Genomic DNA, 27275 nt, shown 5'->3' on the forward strand with positions numbered 1-27275 from the left:
CACCTGTAATCCCTGCTACTCAGGAGGCTGAGGCAGGAGAATGGCGTGAACCCGGGAGGTGGCGGAGCTTGCAGTGAGCCGAGATCACACCACTGCACTCCCGTCTGGGCAACAGAGCGAGACTCCACCTCAAAAAAAAAAAAAAAAAAAAAGATTAAGACTAGCACGTGATGTATTAGTACTGAGTGGAAATATAGAGCTCTTATACACCCCCTCAACCCTCATCCTCCCCATTTCCCTTATTATCGATATCTTATATTAATGTCATACTTGTGTTACAATTGATAAGCCAATATTAATATATTATTAACTAAAGCCCATAATTTACATTAGACTTTGCTCTTTATGTTATACATTAGATGAGTTTTGACAAGTATATAATGACATAATCCACTCTTATAACTCTTATAGTATTGTACAGAATGGCTTCATTGGTCTAAAAATTCCCTGTGTTCTATTTATCATCTTTCTTTCTTCCCTGCAAAACCTTTGGCAACCACTGATCAGTGTACTCTCCCCATAGTTTTGTTTTTGTCCAGAATGTTTTATAGTTGGAATGATATAGTATACAGTCTTTTCAGATTGGCTTCTTTCACTTAGCAATATACAGTTAAGGTTCCTCCACGTCTTTTGTGGTCATGTCTTTTTTTTTTTTTTTTTTTTTTTAGTGAGATGAAGATTTACTCTTTTCATCCAGGCTGGAGTGCAATGGCATGATCTTGGCTCACCTCATCCACTGCCTCCCAGGTTCAAGTGATTCTCCTGCCTTAGCCTCCCCGAGTAGCTGGGATTACAGGCATGTGCCACCACACCCGACTGATTTTGTATTTTTAGTAGAGATGGGGTTTCACTATGTTGCCCAGGCTGATCTCGAACTCCTGACCTCAGGTGATCGGCCCGCCTCGGCCTCCCAAAGTGCTGGGATTACAGGTGTGAACCACTGCACCCGGCCTGGTCATGTCTTTTTATCACTGAATAATATTTCATTGTATAGATGTACCATAGTTTGTTGATACATTCACCTATTGAAGGACATCTTGGTTGATTTCAAGATTTAGCAATTATAAATCAAGCTACTTCAAACATTTTCATGCAGATTTTTATGGGGACAAAAGTTTTCAACTCACTTGAGTTAAAACTAAGGAGCATGATTGCTGGGTCATATCTTAAGAGAACGTTTAGTTTTATGAGTAACTGCCAAACTATCTTCCAAAGTGGCATTCCTACCAGCAGTGAATAAGGGTTCCTGTTGCTCCATATCCTCACCAAAATTTGATGGTTTCAGTGTTTTGGATTTTAGCCATTCTGATAGGCATGTAGTGATATGTCACTGTTTTAATGTGCAATTCCCTAATAATATTTGATGTTAAGCATCTTTTAATGTGCTTATTTACCATCTATATAATTTGTTTGGTGAGGTGTCTGTTCAGATCTTTGCCCATTTTTTTTCATTGGGTTTTAAGTGTTCTTATTGTTGGGTTTTATTTTATTTTATTTATTTATTTTTTGAGATGGAGTCTTGCTCTGTTGCCCAGGCTGGAGTGCAATGGCCCAATCTCAGCTCACTGCAACCTCCACCTCCCAGTTTCAAGTGATTCTCCTGCCTCAGCCTTCCAAGTAGCTGAGATTACAGGCTGCCACCACCATGCCTGGCTAATTTTTCTATTTTTAGCAGAGACAGGGTTTTGCCATGTTGGCCAGACTGGTCTCAAACTCCTGACCTCAGGTGATTTGCCTACCTTGGCCTACCAAAGTGCTGGGATTACAGGCGTGAGCCACCATGCCCGGCTTATTGTTGAGTTTTAAGAGTACTTTGTACATTTTGGATATCACTTAAAAAAAATACATATGTGTTTTGCAAATATTTTCTCCCAGTCTGTGGCTTGTCTTTTCTTCATTTTCTTAATTTCTTACGATTTTGGCAGTCTTTTACTTTCTTTGAAAGTATCTATGGTGATTTTCCCATGTGTGCTCTTGGAGATATAAAATATTTGCTCCCTCTACTTGTAATTGAGATTATATTTTTGAAATGTATTAATATTCTTTTCTCCTTTACATTTTCAGATACATAACCTTATCTATATTCTTCTGAGGAATCTATCTGTCTTGAGTGGGGAGAGATTAGATTATTCTGAGAGGAATGGAAATAGAAAGAATTAATATTCAGCTCTGACATCTAAATTTGGATTTTTGATTACTTAACAAGAGAACTGGCTTAAAAGTAAGGTTTTTTTTCAGGTGTAAAACTTTTTTCTTAATTATTTATTGTATTCTTTACCATATTATATGTAAGGCTAGCTGGACTTGATCACAGAGTTTTACATAAGTTTGACAGGAAAGCGCAGGACAGAGAGGGAGGTCAGTGTTTTGGGTCCTAGAGGATAAAGAAAAGTGGAGGCAGAACAAGGAACTTAGGTGTCAGGACTCTGGTCTTTCCCTGGTCTGCTAAAGGCAGACACTGATTGGGTTAGGAAAGGCTAGAAGTGTTTAGATAAGTACTGGAGGAAGTCTCACTTATGGTGTAGGAAGATGGCCCTGGAGAAAAATCAAGGGTTGGCTATGTGAGTCAAAGGCTACTTTCTAGAATCCCCATGGTCTGTTTACAGGTGCAGGGAATCCAAAAGTCCCCAGGGGTCCGGGAAGTAGATGCAGAGAGTTGAGAGGGCTAGTGACCTGGCAAAGTCCTGGGCTAAGGACAAAGAAGTGCCCATGATGAGGGTCTTTGAGATGGAGTCAAGCAGCTGAAACAATTGGCTTCAGCAGTGGTGTCAACACATAATCCCAAAAGTCCGGGTGGGACAATCCATACATAAATAGGTACCTACACAGGGAACAGAGTAGATTGGCTGCTCAGCTGCTCAGCTGCTCAGACCGAAAGATCCAGAAGGCAATGCATGGATTTAAGCCTTTTTTTTTTTTTGCCTCAGGTGACACTCTACTCTCTCCCCTTATCACCTAAATTTCATCATGGAAAGAAAAGGGTAAGGTGGTGGAATTCCAAACATATCACCTAAAGAGACCGAGTCATCTAAGAGACACTTTACATCAGCCCTAACATGGAATTGAACTTAAATGGACTGAATATTTAAAGTGAAAGGAACTCTTTAAACCTGAATAAAATGAGACATTGTTAATTGCAATTTATAGAATTTACGTTTCTTGACTATTTGGTGGATGGGATCGTTCAAAAGGAGGATTAGATATATTAGAGAAATTGTTTTCTTCGTGTGTCTTTTTATATGCATCTACATATTATGTAAGTTTGTTACCCCACCATGTAAATTTCCTTTCTGTCTGCCTCATTCATTTATCTACCCCGCTGAATTCACAAACTGTTTTAATTATCTTTGAAAAAAGGTATAAGGCACAGAAAAATCTACAAAAACAACAGCAAAGAAATATGAAAATCAAGAAAAGAAATAAGGGCAGGAACATAAACCTTGAATTAGATTTGGAATCAAAATATATGAAATCAGCCTCTATAGTTGGAGTTAAACTAACATTGGCTCTGAACTTATTCGCAGTCAGTGTGAAGAAGGAAAACAATCAGTCCTTTGATAATTACCTCATCCATATGATAAAAACAAACTACAAGTATAGGTACAAATTATCCATGTAGTAAATCTTAAGAGAAATTTTTCTTATAGTGTCTCATAGAAACATGAGGTAATATGTAAACTGTGTCCCCAATAAAGAAGCTATAGTATGTCCAATGATGAATTCTGTAGGACTGTTGTTTATGATATACTTAATAGAAAACTTATTGCATCATGACAAAGCACAGTTCCACGAAGGAAAGAAAATGGTAAGGTATTGGCTCAATAGGAATCCTGCATTGAAATTTGAAACAGCCAAGATGAAGATTACTTTATAGCTACAGGCATTTTTCTGGAAGAGAACCTCCTGGGAAATCTAAGGCTAGATCAAATTGGATAGTAGGGAATGGGGAGTAAGGGAGTCGCCAGAATATGGCCTTTTTGAGAGGAAATAGGGTATACACTCCTCTCTCTCTCTCTTACTCTCACTCTCATAGTCTATAAGACTGTAAGATATCCATATATGTGTATATATATATATTAGAGTTTGCTATACATACACACAGACACTATATAAATGTATTATCCATGTAGTAAATCTTAAGAGAATTTTTCTTATAGCATCTCATAGAAACATGAGGTAATGTGTAAACTGTGTCCCCAATAAAGAAACTTTCTTCCTTCCTATATATAGTGTGTGTGTCGTGTGTATGTGTGTGTGTGTGTTGGTATTGCTTAGGGTATCTTTACATAAGTTTTTTTTTAATCAAATAATATTCTGAATATTTCAATGCTTGTAGTGCTGTCTACAACTGGGTGTCATTTTGTCTGCATTATGGTTAATTATTTCTGTATTTTTCTATATTGAAGCACTTGACTCTACTTTTCCTAAATTTTATTCAGAACTGTATTATAGGTAACTTGTGGTTTATTTAATATATATTGAACAGTAAAGCCGCGATCATCATAAAACCTTAAACATTCTCATGTATTTATTTATAGCTATCATAATATTTCTTGCCTTGTGACTACTGAATGCTAATAAAATATAACCCTTTGATAAATGTTTTCTGGGACATTTTATTCTGCATTCTTCAGCTATTTTTGCCAATGTTTCATAACTTTTTAAACATTTATCCTCATTTTCCTTCCATTCCATTTCTGTCACATTTATTTCGGCTTTAATTCTTTATCTTTGAATATCTGTGTTGCTTTAAGCAATTTTTCGTTTGCTCTTTCTTTCTCTTCAACTGTTTTCACTAAGTGCTGATCATATACTTATATTTTCTGACCTGTCTTACTTCTTCAATATGTTCTCAAATATTTGTGGATACCTCAACAATGAGTATATTTTAATCAAAATAATATCTTTACTTTGGCTCTTACTGCCTGCCAGCTTTCTTCCTTCCTATCTTTATCCCTCCTTGTTTTTAAGAGATATCCAAATGAACTATTATTCATAGCATGTGAGAATCTATGTGAGCTGATTAAATAAGACTTTCACCTACAGCTGAAATGCTCAAGATTATACCTAAATAGTTGGTAATTTAGAATGATTTTCCTGACTTCATATTTGTTGCTTTCAAACTTTTTCTGGAGTTTTAGATTTACAGTGTAACACTGGGTTTGGCATAGAGAGTTATATCAAGCTGTCTCTTTTTTTATTCTTTAGTTTCAATCTACCAAATATACAATTTAACACATCCCTCAGCTAAAGTTGCCACTAAAGAGTTCTTATTTGTCCCTTTATCTGCTGAACACATTGAAATTATCTTGAATAACTATCTGTGCTGAATTTCTGGTCAACAGAGCTTCCATATCTTAGTGAAGCAATTTTATTCATTGCTTTTTGCTTGCTATATTGAAATGTAAGTTTGGGCGATTTAAAAAATTATTTTATTGGAATTGATATGTGAGTTTATTACTGCTTTCTGATGGCACAAAGGAGCTTGAAAGAAATTAATAGCATTGGGGTCATCTGTTATTTTTATGTATCCATTATTCATTCCTCTTCTAGTAGCATCTTGGCTTTGCCTTGAGGAGCCACCTCTGCCTGTTTCCTAAATCTGAAGAAATCAGTCTAAGCAAAGTCAGCCCATGACATTTTCTGGAATTATCACAAAAGAAGCCTCTTTCTTCTGCTGGAGTTGTTAATTTGGTAGGTATGGTAAAGAGAATAATAGCTCTCCAAAGATGGCTGTCTCATCCATTGCGGCTGTCATACCCCAAATACCATAGACTGGTTGGCTTTAACAACCAACATTTATTTCTCACAATTAAGGCTGGGAAATCCGAGATCAAGATAGCAGCAGATTCAGTGTCTGGTGAGGGCCGTTTCCTGGTTCATAGACGGTGCCTTCTTGCTGTGCTCTCACATGGTGGAAAGAGCAAGGTAGCTCTCTGGGGCCTCTTTTATAAAAGCACTAATCTCGCGCATGAGAACTCCACCCTCATGACCTAATCACCTCTCAGAGGTCCTTTCTCTTAATACCATTACCTTGGGGATTAGGAATTCAACATACAAATTTTGAAGGGACGCAAACATTTGGTCTATAGCAATGTCCACCACCTATCCCCAGAACCTGTGAATATGTTACCTTATGTGGCAAATGTTCTTGAAAATGTGATTCAGAAAATGGGATTCACCAAGAATCTTGAGATGGGAAGATTATTCTGGAATATCTGGGGGATCTCAATGTAATCTCAAGGGTCAAGGCTCAGAAGGGCCATGTGGGTGAGAGGAGATGTGACAATGGTGGTAGAGGTCACAGTGCTGTGATTTCTAGTTTTGAAGATGGAAGACGGCCATGAGCCAAGGGATGCAGCAGCCTCTAGAAGCCAGGGAAGCTGAGGGTTTCACTCAGTCTCCCTTAGAGCCTATAGAAGGAACATAGCCCTGCCAACACCTTTGTGTTAGTGCACTGAGACTTATGAACTCCCAAACTGTAGGATAATAAAGTAATATTGTTTAAGCCACCATTTTTGTGGTAATTTGTTACAGCAGCAGGAGGAAACTAACACAGTAGGACACAAGTCTGAGGCTCCTGGCGGCCATCTTTGCCATCACGTGGGCCTGAGCTTGCTTCAGAGTAAAGCCAATATAAACAAGAGCTAAATGATAGAGACATGCTGTGGTGACATGATTTGAGCATTTGGTCCAGTCCTTCCTAAAGTGGTTAACCCAGATTTTTCAGTTTTATTAGCCAACAGATTTTTGTTTTGTTTTGTTTTGCTTCAGTTACTTTGATCTGGGCTCTCTCTTACTTGCATACTATTCTATGTACAAGTATATTTTTAAAATTACTGTTTTACTTATAATAGCTCCAGTTTGGAAACAATGTACTTATCATGCTTACTGTATTTGTTGATTTACTCGATCAACAACTCAAGTTAGGCCGGGCGCAGAGGCTCATGCCTGCAAACCCAGCACTTTAGGAGGTCGAGGTAGGCGGATCAATTGAGGTCAGCAGTTTGAGACCAGCCTGGCCAACACAAGGAAACCCCCACTAAAAATTCAAAAATTAGCTGTGCAGGGTGGTGCACACCTGTAATCCCTGCTACTCAGGAGGCTGAGGCAGGAGAATTGCCTGAACCTGGGAGGCAGAGGTTGCAGTGAGCTAAGATTGCACTACTGCACTCCAGCCTGGGTGGTGGAGTGAGACTCTACCTGAAAAACAAAAAACAAAAAACAAAAAAACCTCAAGTTATTGAGTAAAATGAGGTATATTTCAAAAATATAATATAGCCATGGAAAACTCATGCTATAGAAAAACTGCTTGTTTATATGGGAACATTTTCACAATATATTCGTTTATCACTGAAGCAAAAAAATGGAAAAGCAGCTTTCATAGAAACACCCAACCATATACAAAAAAGTTTAAAAAATTACAAAGGAAGGATTTTCCTATGATAACTTGGAAATTTGGATAACTTGGGAAGGTTAGAAATTTCTTCTAAACTCTTGTATTCTTCATAGAGTTATACAAAATGACATTTGAAACATTTATTAATGCCCCTGCCAAAGACTGCATTTTAAACTTAAATGCTATTGAAAAATGCACTGAAGAAGTTTAAAATATTGTGTAATCCCAAGTCAAATAATTACAAACTAATGTTAAACAGGCACAAATTTCCTATGTAAACAATAACGGTAATAGTGTCATTTTTTACATTTAACTTCTATTAATAAAGATAATTGAAATAAGTCTCATCTTGCAATTACTATTCTAGAAAAAGTGAGGACTACAAGTGCATGTATGGTATACAGCACTGTCTTCATGAATTTCTTTCTTATGTTCTATGTGTCTTACATTAATAAGACTGAGATGCTATAGCAATTTGCCACCCTTTGGGAAGGGAAAAAGTCCAATGGTTGAGGAGCCATACATTGTGTGATTCTAGGCATTTTGGCCTCTTTGAACTTATATTAATTCTTCACATAAAATTGGAATATCAATAGTAGCTACAGCTGGATTTCTTGGGACTACTAAATGATATAAAGCATGTCATGCACCTCTCAGAATATGGGGTACATATAGATACTCAATAATTGTTAGCTACTACTAATATTTTTATTATCAGCATGATACTGTTGTTACTATTAATTTTTGACATGCCATACAGTCCTATGAGTTAGCTCAGAATTCTGAGTTGACACAACTATGGAGGAGATAGCAAAATAGAAAACTCTATAATGTTTATATTTTTACTCTATAATGTTTAATGAGGAAAATGCCCATCAATTAACTACCTTCATTCAAAAAACTTTAAAAAATCATTTCTGTGAATTAAAGATTGTTGTAAGCACAGTTGCTACTGAAATGAGTAAAACTGTGTCCTTGGTAACTAACGTTTGCATATTAGTGAGGAGACAGTGAACAACACCTATAAACACCATGAAGTGTTAGATTTGCCACATTAGAAATATGCTTAGGGTTTCAGTTAGGAGATAAAGGAGAAAGTGATCAGTTCTACCAGTGCAAGAGGGTCAGGACAAGGATTAAGAGAAGAGGGGAGGCTTGCGAACCTTTCAAATAATAGGCAAGTGGTTAATTGGGGATGGGCATTCCATGCTGAGGGGACAATGCTGGCAAAGGCATAGATGTAGGAAACAATTTCATTTGCTGAGAGGTTGGGCATGTATGGTGTTGGGGGGTGGGAATATGGCAACAAATGAGGCTAAGTTGCTAAGCAGGGGACAGACTAATTAATCCATCAGTAGATGACCCTGACCATTTACCCTGTCAGGCATGGTAAGTGCTGGAAATACAGTGGTGGCCTCCGCTCTGATGGACCTATATTCTAAATAATCACAGGGCCTTTCTGTGGGCCTTCTGTGAAATGAGGCTTTATTGAGGCAGAGGTATGTGTACATGATCTGATCTTTATTATAGGATGCTCACTCGGGCAGCTATGTGAAGCAATGTTTGAAGGGTGTATTTTAGTCTGTTTTCATGCTGCTGATAAAGACATACCCAAGACTGGGAAGAAAAAGAGGTTTAATTGGATTTACAGTTACACATGGCTGGGGAGGCCTCCGAATCATGGTGGGAGGTGAAAGGCATTTCTTACATGGCGGCGGCAAGAGAAAAATGAGGAAGAAGCAAAAGCAGAAACCCCTGATAAACCCATCAGATCTTGTGAGACTTAATTCACTATCACGAGAATAGCATGGGAAAGAACAGCCCCCATGTTTCAATTACCTCCCCCTGGTTCCTTCCCACAACATGTGGGAATTCTGGGAGATACAATTCAAGTTGAGATTTGAGTGCGGACACAGCTAAACCATATTAAAAGGGGACACAGTTGAAGGTAGACAGAGTAGATGAATGATTATTTATTAATTCAAATGAGAGGAGCTGCATGAAAGCACTAGAAGCAAGGATGGAAAGAAGTGAGTTTAGATATGAAACTTGGTAACTAGCCTGAATCTAAGTCTGCATGACTGATGGGCCTCAGGGGTAAAAGGGAGGGCAAAACCTGAATAGCCTGAAGGTGTCTTCCTTGTGTGAGAGAAAGGTTTTCATTTTGATTGGTGCCTACCCTACTTTTTCAGACAAGCAGAACTCTGGGTGCTGAGCTGGGCTAGGGTGTGGCATTACAGAAGCTGTTGTGTTTGGGAAATGACTCAACAACCTGAATTATGATTCCGCAGTTTGGTCTTGGCCTCCCCTTAGCCTCTTCCACATCCAGTCGCTCTCACCACTCATTCCAAACAGACCCCCAACCTAAGCTCTGGAGCCTGCTTATTGAACTTAATTATTTCAGCTGTTTGTCATTCCAAACTGCCTCTCACCACCCACAGTGAGCAGATAGAATAAAATGCTCCACAAGGGGCTTAATAGTGAAGGAGATGTATTGGGGGAATTGTGGGCATAAAAAGAAATGTTGGCATTATTTTTTTCGTTTATTTTAATTTTTCCCTTAGCATAATTGGAGAATCCTCTCACGGTCCAGGTATCTCCCAATTCTGAGAATTCTCCCAAGTCTCAGAAGACATAGGTGTGGTGACTTGGACCATGGCAGCTGCTTGGCCTCACTGTTAGACCAGGTTTATCTAAATTGTCACCACCGGCTAGGTTGCCTTACCAGAAGCAATTATAGCATTACCAGAAGTTAACTTCCTTTTCTATTTTTATTTATTTATTTTTTTAGCATTTGCTGGTGAGTACTAGCAGTACATGGAATCCTACTTGACAATTGTTTGCTTTCTTTCTTTACTTTCTTATGTCAAGACAAATGATGCTTTAAAGAACGTTAAGAAATACAGGATGAAGCCAGGTTAAAGTCAGAAAGAATGATGGATAGATGGGAAACAGTGAGTCTGACATGATGTAGTGGTTTTTTTGGCACCGTTTTATAATTAGAAAGTAATAAGGTATGCATAAAAGTCTGATAGCCCAGGCTGGAAAGTCGAGGGTGAAGAATTTCCCCAAACTGGAAATGCAGGAATAGCAAACTTTTATTGTGTTCCTGAATCTTGAGCAAGGCTGAGGAGAAAAAAAAGAAGAAAAAATAAAGGCTTGTGGAGACAGTAAGAAATTCAGTTTTGGATATATTGACTTTGATATGATCATGGGATGTACAGACAGATAGTAATTAAAATAATAAAGCAAAAATACACAATTCTAAAAGAATAGAGCTTTAGGTCAAGCTCTAAGATTCTCTGGATAGCAGTGATGCTTAGAGTATCTTATCTGACCTATGTAACATACAGGTTTGTGCAGGTTTAATGAATTAACATGTGAAGGTACTTTGAAAATCTATAAAGCATGTGTGGATTCATTATTTTATTACTATTTCAAAAATTACAGCTTATAGACATCCCCTCTGTGTTTCTTATAGTCAGATACATTTTTTTTTCCTTTAGTGAAGACAATGATTTCCTCTTTGTGTTCCTATAACCCTGAACACTTGCGCCTGACCTTTGCACAGATACTGAGGTCTGAGGTTTCTGTAAGCCTCTCCCTGTTGCTTATTTCACTGTGTGCTCCTATAAGCACAGAAATACCTCGCGGCGTCCCCAAGCTGTGAGTCTGAGATCTTGAGACTGAAGGATTTGGCTGCTTTCTGGAAGTTCACAGAGAAACGATTCTCTGTTGCATTCTGTTGCTTATAAGCTTCTTGACGAATAATGAGAATCATCTGCCTGCTGGGAGGCTGCTTGTACCAGAACAAATAATAATCACTGTCACTGGTGTCATATGTGCAGCTCAGGGTCACGGTCTCTGCCTCCTGCACAGACATCTCTGGTTGAGACTGAGTGACTGTTTGAGCCATGCTGAATTCTGTGGGAAAGAGGAGAGAAAGGACCTCACTGGCATATCATGTGTGAGAGAGAAACAGACTCACAAGCCTGTACCCATTGCAACCCATCTTTCTTCCTCTTGATCCAAACCTCTGACAAAATTCATCAACTTTCTTGACTCTAATAGCTGGGCCCAATGAGGAGATTAGATTCCTGCACAATTAATCTTTCTTCCCACTTCTCTGTTCTATTGAATACTAGTTAAGGTAAATACATGCGCCTTCCTTACCAAGACAGGTGGAGATCACAAGGGCCCACAGGAAGCCAGGGCATGCCATGCTCACAGGTCCCTGCTGCCGGGTGAGAAGCCTCCTCTTCTGATCTGAACCTTGAGTATCAGCTGTACTGGTGCCGTAGCTGCTTCAGAACAGGAAATGGGATGTCAGGTGGGCTTTTGTGATGTCTCCCTTAGGGAAAGCTCCTCGATACTTTTTGTCTTTTGCTTCAGAAAAACTTTGACTATAATGTTTAATGAAAAAAGATGTTGTCAGAACTGTAATTTATTTGGGAATAAAAATGATGAGGAAAGGGAGCTGATAAATTGTTTTTTAAAGACATAATTTGGAGAGGAGAATGAGATGGGTGGGGAAAAGACAGGCCAAGCTGATGTTGTGACTTCAGTTTTCTCTATAAGCTTTTGTTGTCTTTCCACTTTCTCTCTCTCTCTTTCCTTCCCGTTTACCCTTTCTCCTTCCCTTCCCCTTACTCCTCTTTTTTCCTTTTATTTTCCTTCCTTCTTTCCTTTTTTTCTTTCCCTCCTCTGTCTTGAAGCCAATATCAGAAAATTATCTCTGGGTTATGATAGCACAGGTATTGGTTATGTAATTGTTTGACCAAATTGTATTTTAATACTTTGAGAAATGATGAAAAATAATAACAACAGCAATAACATTCAGATAGTCTAGAGAAAATTGAAACCAGAATTTTGATATCTAATTATACTGTAATTTGCTGAAGACTTTCTGTTTTTTTAAAAAAAAAATATCTGATTTTGGCTGTGTCAAGAAGCTCTACAATACTGGTGGCAAGGGCTTTTGTGTGCTTCTGTTAATGACTTTGTGAAGGAAGACTCAGAACAATTAACATAAAATTCATTTGGGAACATTCTGTGTTGCACATCTGACAGCTTTTCATTGGCACCTGATTTTTCCTCATGCACACATTCTTCTTTGAGGGAGGAAAGGTCAGGAATTAGTCTTCATTTTGTAGAAGAGACAACAGAGCAAAAATGAAAACTCACAATACAGAGAACTACTAGTTTCATTTGCATTAATTCTCTCTCCCTACTGAATTTGTGTCATCCAATCTTAGATAAGACTTCTCTATAGTTCAGTTTTATGTAAACTTCTCCCCCTGTAAACCAAGAAGGAGACTAAAGACTAAATTAAAAGCTGACTTGCTGTGTAGGGAGTGGTGGTCTTAACTCTCTCTTCCCATTTATTATTTCCACTTGGAAATGGTATTAACAGTGGGCATTCTGCCACAGATGTTCTTAACTCCAGAGGACTTCTTAAAGTACAGCATTTGAGTTTCTTCTGTAGTGGTCTAGTTCTCTTGTTTGCTTGGTATTAAATTTCTGCACTACCTACTATTTTCTGGACAAATTCACAGAAAGTTGGTAAATATGCTATTACTTTACAATTTACCCCCTTCTCCTCTCTGGTCCTTTTTGTTTTTCCTTTTGAGACAGGGCCTCACTCTGTCACCCAGGCTGGAGTGCAGTGGCACAACTATGCAGCCTCAACCTCCTGGGCTCAAGTGGTGCTCCCACCACAGCCTTCCAAGTAGCTGGGACTACAGGCATGTGCCACCACTCTCTAGTCTGTATAGGAAACTCTAGAAGATTGGGCTGTCTTCTCTCCCAGTCTCAGGCCAGCTGCAGCTATGAGTTCACTAATTAGGGTCTCAAGAGCGAATGTTTTCTGCCTCTTGCCTGGGCTCACTGGGCCTGCAATTGCAATGCTGGTTGGGGGTTCCAATGCTGCAATGGATCTTGCCATTTCAGATGAGATTGGGCACATTCAGGGTGGTGTGGCCATAGATAGATCTTGCCAGTTCAGACAAGATCTATCTTGTTTTGTGACCCTCTGGGGCCTATGCAATAAGAACTTTGGTATTTTGTATTTATCATCCAATCAGTTCCCAGCTTCCACAGTTAATCAAGTTATTGAACATTGAAGACCAAATAAAGCGATGTATATAAAATAACTTGTAAGTGGGCAAATATGGGTGAGGTGGGCAGAAGGCTGCCTTTTTGTGGAAGCAGAACCCTTTCTGGGCAGTCTGGGAAATTCTACTGTGCTTCCTTGGGATATCAACCCTACTGGAGTTAGCTAGTTAGACTATAAACAGTAAAAACTAGGAGAAAAATATGTGAGTATCACACACCTATTCTCACGTTCTCGTGGGAGAATTGTTACAGATTCAAAAACCAAGGCACCTCAGCAATTAATGGCACAAGTGGGAGAAGCCGCTCCAATCACTGAGATAGCCCCTCTTAGATGAGTGGATCTTGATGAAAGAACACTCAGGGTGCCCAGTCCTAATCACCTCAGACAGCTCATGGTCAGGGTTCTCGTGACTGTGAATTCCTTATCTGAAAATACAGTGAACAAAAAATGTTTTAAAAGTCTTTTAAACAAGATTTTCTCTGATTTGTTATATTCATTTACAATATTTGTTTGGTCAGAGGAGGTGATGAAGATGGTTTACTAACCCCCGAGTGGAGATCCCAATGCAGGGTGGAGGGGATGGTGCATTTAGGTGCTTTCAGGGGCATGTAGGTTCCCTGCAGCACAGAAGTAGATGGCTAAGTCCCTCGACTGGGTGGTCTTGTGGTTCAGGGAGAGGTGGAGCTGGTACTAGCACTAAAGGAGGCTGCTTATCTTCCCCTGCACTACAAAACCCTAGTTAACAAGAACAGAAACCAAGGCATTAGATTTGTTCTAGATCTTTTTCATTCTATAACCATGGATCTGAAACACTGTTCAGATAATTATGGTAGATGATAAAACATCTTTCCTTCGTGGATGGGGTGATAGTTAATTTTAGGTGTCAACTTGACGGAATTAAGGAATACCTAGAGAACTGGTAAAGCATTATTTTTGGGTGTGTTTGGGTATATTTGAGGGTGTTTCCAGAGGACATTAGCTTGTGAGTCTTAATGGAATATGTGGGGAAGATCCATCTTCAGTGTGGGCATCCAGTCTACTAGGGCCCTGGGTAGAACAGAAACCTAGGAAAAGCAACTTGGTCTCTCTCTCCCCTGGAGCTGGGATACACTCTTTTTCTCTTGCCCTTAGACACAAGAACTCTGGGATCTGTGGCCTATGGACTCTAGGACTTATGACAGTGGCCCCCTGGGTTCTCAGGCTTTTGGATTTGGACTAGCCACACTACTGCCAGCATCCCAGGTTCTCCAGTTTGCAGACAGTTTGTCATGGGACTTCTCAGCCTCCATAATTGCACGAGCCAATTCTTCTAATAAATCCCCTCTCATATATCTATATATTCATCCTATTGGTTCTGTCTCTCTGGAGAACAGAGACTGGTTCTGTCTTTCTGGACAGTTGGTCAGGAAGAGCTTTCCTTTCTTGATAGCAAATTTTCTTAAAAAGATGAATTAAGGGTAAGTTAAATAAAGGGTGAATTAAATATTTTATTTATTCTTTGAATCCCTTCTGTAAAATGTAGAGACTAGTTCTCAGAACCTTCTGAGTCCTCTGTGTTCTTGATGACATGAATTCACTCAGCTCTCATCCAGGCCAAAGTCACCAGATCACAAATACAGTTCCTAAAAGCTCCTCCATGGTTTGACCTTTCTAAACTGGTGGAAAATTTGATTCCAGGATGTGGAAATCTGACCTAGACTCTACAGATAACATAGGATTTGTTCTAGTTATTTCGTATGTATTAGGAATAGCAGATTCTTCAAAATAAGATCATTTTTTGTAAACAACTGCTATCAACAGGAGCAAACAGTGCCCTCTTCAGGTCAAAGAAATAATTACAGAGGCTGTTTCTAGGACTTCTCTGTATGGAAAGAACTTGGTTTAGTAAGAAATGTATTCTATTCCATTGGTCTATATCTCTGTTTTGGTACCAGCACCATGCTGTTTTGGTTACTGTAGCCTTGTAGTATAGTTTGAAGTCAGGTAGCGTGATGCCTCCAGCTTTGTTCTTTTGACTTAGGATTGTCTTGGCAATGTGGGCTCTTTTTTGGTTCCATATTAACTTTAAAGCAGGTTTTTCCAATTCTGTGAAGAAAGTCATTGGTAGCTTGATGGGGATGGCATTGAATCTATAAATTACCCTGGGCAGTATGGCCATTTTCACGATATTGATTCTTCCTACCCATGAGCATGGTATGTTCTTCCATTTGTTTGTATCCTCTTTTATTTCACTGAGCAGTGGTTTGTAGTTCTCCTTGAAGAGGTCCTTTACATCCCTTGTAAGCTGGATTCCTAGGTATTTTATTCTCTTTGAAGCAATTGTGGATGGAAGTTCATTCCTGATTTGGCTCTCTGTTTGTCTGTTACTGGTGTATAAGAATGCTTGTGATTTTTCTCAGAAATAATACCACACATCTACAGCCATCTGATCTTTGACAAACCTGAGAAAAACAAGAAATGGTGAAAGGATTCCTTATTTAATAAATGGTGCTGGGAAAATTGGCTAGCCATAAGTAGAAAGCTGAAACTGGATCTTTTCCTTACTCCTTATACGAAAATTAATTCAAGATGGATTAGAGACTTAAATGTTAGACATAATACCATAAAAACCCTAGAAGAAAACCTAGAGAATACCATTCAGGACATAGGCATGGGCAAGGACTTCATGTCTAAAACACCAAAAGCAAGGGCAACAAAAGCTAAAATTGACAAATGGGATCTAATTAAACTAAAGAGCTGCACAGCAAAAGACACTACCATCAGAGTGAACAGGCAACCTACAGAATGGGAGAAAATTTTTGCAATGTACTCATCTGACAAAGGGCTAATATCCAGAACCTACAAAGAACTCAAACAAATTTACAAGAAAAAAACAAGCAACCCCATCAAAAAGTGGGAAAAGGATATGAACAGACACTTCTCAAAAGAAGACATGCATACAGCCAACAGACACATGAAAAAATGCTCATCATCACTCGCCATAACAGAAATGCAAATCAAAACCACAATGAGATACCATCTCACACCAGTTAGAATGGTGATCATTAAAAAGTCAGGAAACAACAGGTGCTGGAGAGGATGTAGAGAAATAGGAACAATTTTACACTGTTGGTGGGATTGTAAACTAGTTCAACCATTGCGGAAAACAGTATGGCAATTCCTCAAGGATATAGAACTAGAAATACCATATGACCCAGCCATCCCATTACTGGGTATATACCCAAAGGATTATAAATCATGCTGCTATAAAGACATATGCACACGAATGTTTATTGCAGCACTATTCACAATAGCAGAGACTTGGAATCAACCCAAATGTCCATCAGTGACAGACTGGATTAAGAAAATGTGGCACATATACACCATGGAATACTATGCAGCCATAAAAAAGGATGAGTCTGTGTCCTTCGTAGGGACATGGATACAGCTGGAAACCATCATTCTCAGCAAACTATCGCAAGAACAGAAAACCAAATACTGCATGTTCTCACTCATAGGTGGGAATTGAACAATGAGATCACTTGGTCTCGGGAAAGGGAACATCACACACTGGGGCCTATTATGGGGAGGGGTTATGAGGGAAGGATGGCACTGGGAGTTATACCTGATGTAAATGACGAGTTGATGGGTGCTGACGAGTTGACGGGTGCAGCACACCAACATGGCACAAGTATACATATGTAACAAACCTGCACGTTGTGCATATGTACCCTAGAACTTAAAGTATGATAATTTAAAAAATAAGAATTAAAAAATAAATAAATAAATCTATTAAAAAAACAACAAAAAAAAGGAAATGTATTCTAGAAGTAATCTTTTTATGAGTTTCAGATTTGTTTCCACTAAATCAAAATACTTGGATGTTTAAAATGTATCTGTCCTTTCCTTTATCACTGCTTTCTTAAATTCTACCTTCTATCACATCTTACATCCTCAGAGAAACATTTTTCCTTGATATTCTTTCAGAAATATAGCATGATTATAATTTAAACTGTAAGCAAAATATTTGTGCCTTATCAGCACTTAGTATGTGCTTAATACTGTGCTAAGAGCAGTGAGGAATTATGAAGGGTACAAGGCAAACTCTATCTGCATAGAGAATATAATGTATTTGGGGAGGAAAGATGAGTACCTTGAAACAATAACAAATGCCTCAAGAAGGTATGTCGGTAAGAGTTGGATTGTTTGGTTCACAGTTGGTACTGTATGACATTTGGAAGAGAAGGAATTAAAGGATTCTTTGATTATTGGAGAAGAAATCTTGGAGGGAAGAGAGATTTCTGATGGTCGTTATAAGATTCATATGGTTCAAGCAGTCAGAAATATACATAAAAGAGAAATTTGGGTGGGTGGAACAACCAGTAGAGAAATGCTAGAGGCAGCAAATGAGCTTTAAGTGCTTATGAGCCAGTAAGGGTAATAAACTGACTAGAAGAGAGGCATATTTTGGGAATAACTAGGAATGAAGTTCAAATAGTAAAGGGTCAGAAAATTTGGGGAGGGGAAATGAGAGACAATTGAAAGAGCTAAAACTTTGAAAGTAAAGTTTTTGAACACTGAAAAGACATAATCACATATCTGCAGAGATTGGAGTTTAGCAAATGCGATTTGCCTCATCATCTTTGGAAAGAAATGTGACATCTGTTTTTTACAATTACTCACTCAAGCACTCACTTGCCTTTATTAGCTCAGCCCAGTAAGGTTCACCTTGAACTCTCCTCTGTTCTTTCTTTGTTAAATTTTCAAAGAATCTTTGGATTTCCAAAGATTCCTTGTGTTAGTTTGATTTCCCCCCAAAACAGAGCCTGAAACTACCTTGGGTGAAGGTAGTTTATTTAAGAAGTGATCTCAGGAAGCAGGAGTGAGAAAATGGGTAAAGCAGGATGCCCACTCTCACCACTTTTATTCAAAATAGTGCTGGAACTCCTAGCCAGAGCAACTGGCAAGAGAAAGAAATAAAAGGCATCCAAACTGGAAAAGAAAAAGTCAAAATATCTGTTTGCTGATGATATGTCTTATACCTAGAAAACCCTCAAGGCTCCGCCAAAAGACTCCCAGATTTGATAAGTGAATTTAGTAAAGTTTTAAGATACAAAATCAATGTACAAAATAAGTAACATTTCTATACATCAGTAACAACCAAGCTGCAAATGAAATTTATAATAGCCACAAAATAAATAATCCCATTTATCATAGCCACAGAATAATACCTAGAAATACACTTAAACAAAAAGGTAAAAGATCTCTACTAGGAAGCTACAAAACACTGATGAAAGAAATTGTGGATGACCCAAATAAATGAAAAAACATCTCATGCTTATGAACTGGAAAAAGCAATATTATTAAAGTGACCATATTGCCTAAAGCCATATGTAGATTCTATGCAATTCCTATCAAAATACCAATATTATTTTTCACAGAATTAGGAAAAAATGCTAAAATTAATATGAAACAGTAAAAGAGCCTGAATGCCAAAGCAATCCTAAGCAAAAAGAAAAATCTTGATGCATCATATCACCTGACTTGAAATGATACTATAAGGCTATAGTACCAATATAGCATGGTATTTGTATTAAAAACAGACTCACAGATCAATGGAACAGATTATGGAATCCAGAAATAAAGCCACATACCTACAACTAACTGATCTTTGACAAAGTAGACAAAGACATACACTGGGGAAAGGACACCCTATTCAATAAACAGTGCTGGGAAAATTAGTTAGCCACACACAGAAGAATGAAACTGGATCTGTTTCTCTTACTATGTACAAAAAGTAAGTCAAGATGAATTAAAGGCTGAAATATAAAACCTGAAACTATAAAAATTCTGCAAGAAAACCTAGGAAAAACTCCTTCGGATCTTGGCTTAGGCAAAGAATTTCTGACTGAGATCTTAAAACAAATGCAGCAAAACAAAAAATAGACTAATGGGACTTAAACTAAATAGCTTCTGCACCACAAAATATATAATCAACAAATTAAATAGACAACCTACAGAATGAGAGAAAATATTTGCAAACCATGCATCCAACAAAGGACTAATATCCAGAATCTACAAGGAACTCACACAACTCAACAAGCAAGAAACAAATAAGCCCACTGAAAAGTGTGCAAAGAACATGAACAGACGTTTCTCAAAAGAAGACATACAAATGGTCAGCAAACATGAGAAAATGCTCAACACCACGAATCATCAGATAAATGCAAATTAAAACTACAATGAGATACCATCTCACATCAGTTAGAATGGCTATCATTAGGAAGTCAGAAAACAACAGATGTTTGGTAAGCATGCAGAGAAAAGGGAACACTTATTCACTGTTGGTGGGAATGTAAATCAGTACAACCTCTACGGAAAGCAGTATGGGGATTTCTCAAAGAACTAAAAATAAAACTACTCTTCAACCCAGCATCTCACTACTGGGTATCTACCCCTCCACCAAAGAAATTATTATATCAAAAATATAACTTCACTGTTGTGTTGATCACAGCACTATTCACAACAGAAACGATATGGAATCAACCTAAGTGTCCATCAATGGATGATTAAATAAAGGAAATGTCACACACACACACCATGGAATTCTACTCAGTCATAAAAAGAATAAAATCATGTCTTTTATGGCAACATGGATGGAACTGGAGGCCATTATCTTGAGTGAAGTAACTCAGAAACAGAAATTTAAATACTACATATTCTTACTTATAAATGGAAGCTAAATAATGCATAGACATGGACAAAGATAACAGACACTGGAGACTTGAAAAGGTGGGAGTGTGGGAGGAGAATGAGGAATGAGAAAGTACCTATTGAGTACCATGTACACTATTCAGGTGATGGTTACACTGAAACCCCATACTTCACCACTGCACAATATATCCATGTATCATAAGTGGCACTTGTACTCCCTTGATCTATAAAAATAAGCTGTAAAAGAAGAAAGTGGGTGGAGCAATACCGACTCAAGTGGAACTCGGTTCTGGTAGGATCTCCCGAGAAGCATACAGGTTGCCTCTCAGAATTGTCTACTTAAAGGACACAAAGCTAATGCGTTTATCCCCTGGCTCTTTTTCCCCATTGGTTGGTGTTTGCCAACAGGGGTGGTAGTGTCCCTATAATTTCAGGCTGTGCTTGCCCTTAAACTAAGAGATCTCCTGAGACATTAGAGAAGCCCTTGGGGTAGAAAGCAACAAAACAAAACAAAACAAAACATAGAGTGTGCTTAATGCTGGATGTTACCAGCATGAGGTGAGTGTGATTATCTACCACAACCCTAGCTAAAATCAGAGAGACATTTGGATGGGACAACAAGGCACATATGATATCAGTTACAGTCCTTTCTTTGCACTGCTCAGATGCACACTTGCCCTACATTATTTCCATTGTGTCGCTGTGTCTTCAAGGTTGCCTCTGATTACAATCTCTTTAATGCCCTTAATACAGGAAGGTTGCATGACATGAGCTTCTGTTCTTTAAAACTTCATTGCTGAAGAGTCTCAGTTCTTGGTCACGTTGCCCTTTTCAGGTCTTGTTGCTACAAGAACTGTTGGTTGCTGCTTGTATTGGGCATGGAAACATCAGCAGACACCAATGTGAAATATTTACATTATAGCCACATTCCTCCTCACCCTCCTTGAGTCACAACAACCTGGTGCTTCATGATAATCAGGGTCACTTACCCCTTCCAGTCTAATAGCTCCTCTCTTTGCCTGCTGGGCTATTGGCACAAAGGGTTCAGAGTGACCTAAAAGTGGCAGCCATAGCTGCAGGTTACTAAATCCCTGAAGGGAGCATCCTTCCTTGGGAACTAGGACCTCTAATCTAGCAGATCCTAGGGTTGTGGGAAAGGGAAACACAAATTCTGAAAATGAGGTATAGGGAATGATATGAGAAGACTCTATTCTATGTCTATTTCTTGGTTTCTAAACTTTTGCCACAACACCATGTATCAGCCAGTGGTTTAACGAATATTATCATTTTCTGAAGCGTAGCATTTCAATCACTGAGGTGTTGCCCACGAGCTGGCCCTTCAGTGGAGCATTTCAAAGCCTTTTCATCATTCTTCTAGGTTCTACTGCAGGTGGACCTAGGTCATCTCTTAAGTCTGTGGTGGGCCCAGCGGGTCCCCTTCCTGGTTATGCCACCATTGTCACACCCGTTGTGTTCTCAAATGGGTACCTTGTTCTAAGGAGATGCAGCTTTGGATTAGATGGACAAATAAAAGAACAAGCAACAATTAACCAATGGAAAAGACTTAAAATTCCTGGAGGTAAGAGTGCCCAGGCAAATTATAAAAATTTTCTGGACAGAGAAAATGCTTAGGAAATCTGACCTGTAATAAGTACCTTAGTGAAGGCACTTTGTCAAACTGGAATGCACTGCACACGTCATTATCTGTACTGTTACTTAAAGGATTGAAGCTTGCAGACAGTGATCTCTCTGAGTTTCTTATAGGAGAAGAAATAGGAGAAGCTTTTATTTCCAAGAGAAGTCAGTGATTTTCTATACCTATTACCCCTCCACTTCCTTCGCACCCTATGACCTTTGCACAGATGCTGAGGTCTGAGGTTTCTGTAAGCCTCTCCCTGCTGCTCATCTCATTGTGTGCTTCATGAAAGCACAGAAATACATCGCGGCGTCCCCCAGCTGTGAGTCTGAGATCTTGAGACTGAAGGATTTGGCTGCTTTCTGGAAGTTGACAGAGAAGCGATTCTCTGTTGCATTCTGTTGCTTATAAGCTTCTTGGCGAATAATGAGAATCATCTGCCTGCTGGGAGGCTGCTTGTACCAGAACAAGTAATAATCACTCTCACTGGTGTCATATGTGCAGTTCAGGGTCACGGTCTCTGCCTCCTGCACAGACATCTCTGGTTGAGACTGAGTGACTGTCTGGGCCATGCCGGATTCTGTGGGAAAGAGGAGAGAAAGGACTTCACTGGGATATCATGTGAGAGAAAGAAACAGACTCACAAGCTGATTGCCATTCCCACACACCTTTCTTTGTGATTCCAACCTCAGGCAGTATATTTCTGCTTCCAGGTAGCTGGGCTCTAAGAGGCAATGCAGTTGCTGTTCTGTTAATCCCTCCTGCTTCAGAGACCCAGTAGATGCCTTTATAAAGAAAGACCTACATCTTCCTTACCGAGACAGGTGGAGACCACGACTGCCCACAGCAAGCTCACACGTGTCATGCTGACAGCGCTCCCCTGCAGAGTGAAAAGTCTTCTGCTCTGATCTGGGTTCTCCTCTGTGCTTGGTGAGAATTCTCCTTCAGGGCAGGAAATGCTATGATAGGTGGGTGGGTGACTAGGTTTCAAGGAGGAAAATGTTTCTGAACACTTTTTGGTCTCTCAGAAAATAGGCCTCTGGTTATAATTTCAAATGAAAATAAAAAATGTTTCTGGAGTGCTTTTAACTAGCTTAGAAAGAGAAAATGGAGCTGGCAAATTTGTTTTTAGTAAGACCTAATCTTGAAGAGGACAGCGTGACCCGGAATGGTGGGCAGAAACCTCTGACTCCATTCACAACAAATGGCAAACTGTGATTTTATTTTTCTTCTTATCTAAAAAAAAATAAAACTTACAAAGCAAATCTTATGAATTATGAACACTTAATTTTGGGTAAGAATATGCCTGTTTATATTCAAATTTTTACATTTTTACAATTTCTTAAAATAATGAGAAAAACCGTATATGCTTGTGGCTGAAAAGAGCATCGAGTAAATTCAGAGATAAGTAAAAGCAGAATATGTAGTGTCTAATTGTGCTCACATTTTACATGGATTAAAAAAATAACCTTGTTGGCCAGGTGTGGTGGCTCACGCCTGTAATCCCAGCACTTTGGGGGGCCGAGGTGGGCGGATCACTTGAGGTCAGGAGTTTGAGACCATCCTGGGCAACATGGTAAAACTCCATCTCTATTAAAAATACAAAAATTAGCTGGGCATGGTAGTACTTGCCTGTAATCCCAGCTGTGGGGAAGCTGAGGCCAGAAAATCTCCTGAACTCGAGAGGCGAAGGTTGCAGTGAGCTGAGATTGTGCCATTGCACTCTGGCCTGGGCGACAAGAGTGAAACTCCATCTCAAAAAACAAACAAATGCAAACAAACAAACAAACAAAACTGCCTTGTTTATGCTATATCAAGAAGCTCTGGAATAACTATTGCAGAAGTTCTCATCAGCACTAAATTGCCTCAGTTTAATTTGTATTTATATCAAGAATTGCTCTGATCATTTTCATTCCATTATGAAAAAATATTGTGAAAAAAACACTTTTTAAATACCTTACTCTGATTCTTTAGAATTTTGCATTTCCAGAGAGAGTGTCAGGGATCCTTATGTAATTCCTGAGTTGGGGTCCCCAAACTGGGCATATGAATGGGGGCCCTGTTATGTACTGGGTGCTGTCTGAGGAGCATGAATTCTCTGTCACAGAGGTAGGTGGCTGAGTTTCCCCACTCAGAGAGATGCTTAAGGAGTTGTAAGCACTGGGACCCGTCCTGAATGAGGCTGCTAAAATCCCTTGTGCTGCAAAGCTCAGCTTGGTAGCAATAAGAGAAGGGACACCAACATTTCTTCTAGATAATCTTCACCCTTGTCTCATGATTTGAATTCCTGTATCTCGGTTTTGGATCCCTAAAAGTCAGCTTCAACACAATAATTTGTGTGTAAATAGTTTACTGTAGGTGACTCTAGGAAACTGTAGTCCAAAAATACAATTCTAAGGCTCCCCAGCCCCCTGCAACCATTGAATGGACTTCCTTCTTGGCCAGGGCTCTCTTAAAATTCAACTTGAGAGATTGGTTCAGGCCAGAATGGGAACTGGTGGTCAGACCTGTTTCATCATACCTCTTTGGCATTAACATCAACACAGACCTTAAGTCTGATAAGAAGCATTTACAATTCATTCTCTCTGAAACCTGCTACTTGGAGGCTTCACCTGCCTGATAAAACTTTGGTCTCTACAACCTCTTATCGCAATTCAGACATTCCTATTAATCCCAGGTCTTTAGATAAACTCAACCAATTGTCAACCAGAAAAGTTTAAAATCTACCTATAAACTAGAAGCCCCTCACTCCCACTGACCCCACTGCCTCTTGCTTTGAGTTGTCCCGCCTTCCTGGATAGAACCAATGTATTTTTTAAATGTATCTGATTGAAGTCCCATGTCTCCCTAAAATGTATAAGCCAAGCTGCACTGCAACCACCTTTCACATGTTCTTGGGACCTCCTGAGGGCTGTGTCACGGGCCGTGGTCACTCATATTTGGCTCAGAATCAATCTCTTTAACTATTTTACAGAGTTTAACTCTTTTTGTTGGCAAAACATGGGTAGGAGGTAAATCAGGGAAGGAAGGAAGCCAATACAGAATGTGCCATCAAGACAGTTACCACTATGGAAATTGCAGCTTACTGCAGCTGGATAATGTTAGGGGTAGAAGGTTCTGAGTTACTGGTGGTGAATCCATATGGGTCTGCAACAACCTCAATTCTTGCCTCCTTAGAAGAAAGAATTTGACTGAGGGACATAAGGCAGAAGGAGAGACCAAGGCAAGTTTAAGAACAGGAGTGGAATTTTATTAAAAAGCTTTAGAGCAGGAGAGAAAGGAAAGTATGCTTGGAAGAGACCCAAGTGGACAACTTGAAGGACAAGTGCAGCCTTTAACCTTAATCTGAAGATTTTATATGCTGACTTACCTCCAGCATCTTGCACCCCTTTCCCATGATTCTTCCCTTAGGATGGTTGCCCGCATGCACAGTGCTCTCCTTCCTGCTTGGGAAGTGGGCATGAGCAGTGTGTTTAGGAAGTTGTACGCATGCCCATCTGAGGCTTTCTTCCTTTTTCTGGTGGAGTGCCCCTAGAAGGTCATACTCTGCTGTTTTGTCTCTTAATGTGCATGCTGGGTTCACTCGGCCAATTCCTGAGATTTTATTGGAAGCTGATTACCAATCTCAAGTGTCTTTATCTGTTGGGCAAGTTGCCAGTGATAATCTGCTGCCAATTATCATTTTTAGAGAGGCAATGTGATAACTGCCAAACCATCACCTGATGATTCCTGGTGGGTGGAAGGGAGAGCTCTCTTGTGCCCCATTCATGCCTGTCTAACTACCTGTCACAATAACTCCATAGCATACTCTTTGGAACTATGCCAAATGGGTCATGAAGAAACTGGAGTAATCATGCCTAAACTCACTGTCTATCACTGATTAAGAACTGCTTTTGCAGCATTAACTCTTTTGCATTTCTGGCTTGTTCTCCATACCCTCCACATTCATGGCCAGAAAGTCAAAGTCGTCTTCAGGGTTGCTGGGATTTTCAGCGAGTGGTGTCCAGTGTGTTGGCATGACTGCCTGGGAGATATCGGTAGGGAACCAACAGTATCTATACAGTTCACTCCTTGTCTTGCTCAGATCCACTTGCGCTCTGCGTTAAATCCATACAGAGCACTAGTTTTTGTTGTTGCTGTTGTTGTTGTTGTTGACAACAAGAGGGTTACTGGGACAAGCTACGCTTGCTATAGTTGGTTCCATGTCTGCAATTCATATTTATTATCTCCTCTATCTACCTTCTATACTACTTATTCTTGATTCTCCTCATCTTCGGCTGACATTTTTTTCTACTGCTCTAGATTTCTTTTCCAGGGAGGTAACCTAGACCTTCATCACTGAGGGGTATAAACCCCTGGTTAGTCTGCTTTTGTCAGGCTGTAGTTGCTACAGTTGCCTATTTATAATAATCACTGACATGAAAGTGCTAAAAGTCATCCCAGTGAATTCCCTGAGTTGTAGACATATTTCCCCAGTTCTGCTGTGGGGTTTAGCTTCATGATAATCAGGATCAACTGTCCCTGACAGAGTAGTAACTCCATTTCTGGCCTCCAGGACTGGCGTGAAGATCCCCAAATTATGAGGTAGTATATGTAACCTTGGGTTTGGTAAAAACCTTACTGTTTCCCTTGTAGAAGCAGCATCCTCCCTTTTCCCCCTCAAAGGGAACCAGAATCCCTAGTCCAGCAGAACAGGAAGCACAAAAGTGGGTTACTAAAAGTGGTGGTTGATGGGCTGATAGTCCTACTTCCACCCCTTGGTACTCAGGTCCATGTATTTTATGTAACAGGGACACAACGCTATCTTGAAGAATAGCTTTTCAGCCCCTCAGAGTGCTGTCTCTAAGCTAGTGCTTTAACTGGGCCCTTAAGTGGTCATTCCAAAGTTCTATCAGGCTAGTGGTTCATGGCTAATGCTATATGATGAAGCTATATGCTATATGACATGACTACTGTCACACGCCCTTGATATAAAGTGGGTCTGTTGATGCAAGAGATGTGAAATCCCTTGATGATCAGAATGATCAATGAGACACTCTGAACCCTCAGTTCATGCAACTATGTGTGGCACTTTGGAGGAGACCACAAATTCACACCCAGAATATGTATTAATAAGAAAAAAAATTCCTGATACCTCCAGAGTGGAAGTGGTCCAACATAATCAACTTGCCAACTAGTGTGTGGTTGGTTCCTTTGACGGATGATTCCACATTGAAGGCTCAGTGTTGTATTTACTGCTGACAGGGTGGACATTTGGCAGTGAGACAGCCAGGTGGGAGGGGGTCCCTGGAGAAATTCCAAGCGGCCTGTGCACTGGGGTGGAGTCACAGAAGTTAGCATCCTTTGCAGTGGGGAGGAGCCAGGCTCCTCCTCTTCCTGTGTGGAAGCTGGAATTCAAACTACTAGGTGGGAAGTGCTCTAGCAGGGACTCT

General features: G+C 39.6%; 3 gene segments (V, D, J or C); all 3 read right to left on the reverse strand.

Moving 5' to 3' along the window:
- LOC105503813 overlaps positions 1 to 27275 on the reverse strand; it is a 908479-nt gene that overhangs the window by 255270 nt on the left and 625934 nt on the right.
- The window catches only part of LOC105503812, a 594664-nt gene that overhangs the window by 219848 nt on the left and 347541 nt on the right, over positions 1 to 27275 (reverse strand).
- LOC105503809 lies at positions 22090 to 22766 on the reverse strand. The segment is given in 2 exon segments: positions 22090 to 22423; positions 22660 to 22766. Coding segments are annotated over 2 exon segments (363 nt in total).

The sequence above is a fragment of the Colobus angolensis genome, unplaced genomic scaffold (genome assembly GCF_000951035.1).
Source record: "Colobus angolensis palliatus isolate OR3802 unplaced genomic scaffold, Cang.pa_1.0 Scaffold88, whole genome shotgun sequence".
NCBI lineage: Eukaryota > Metazoa > Chordata > Mammalia > Primates > Cercopithecidae > Colobus > Colobus angolensis.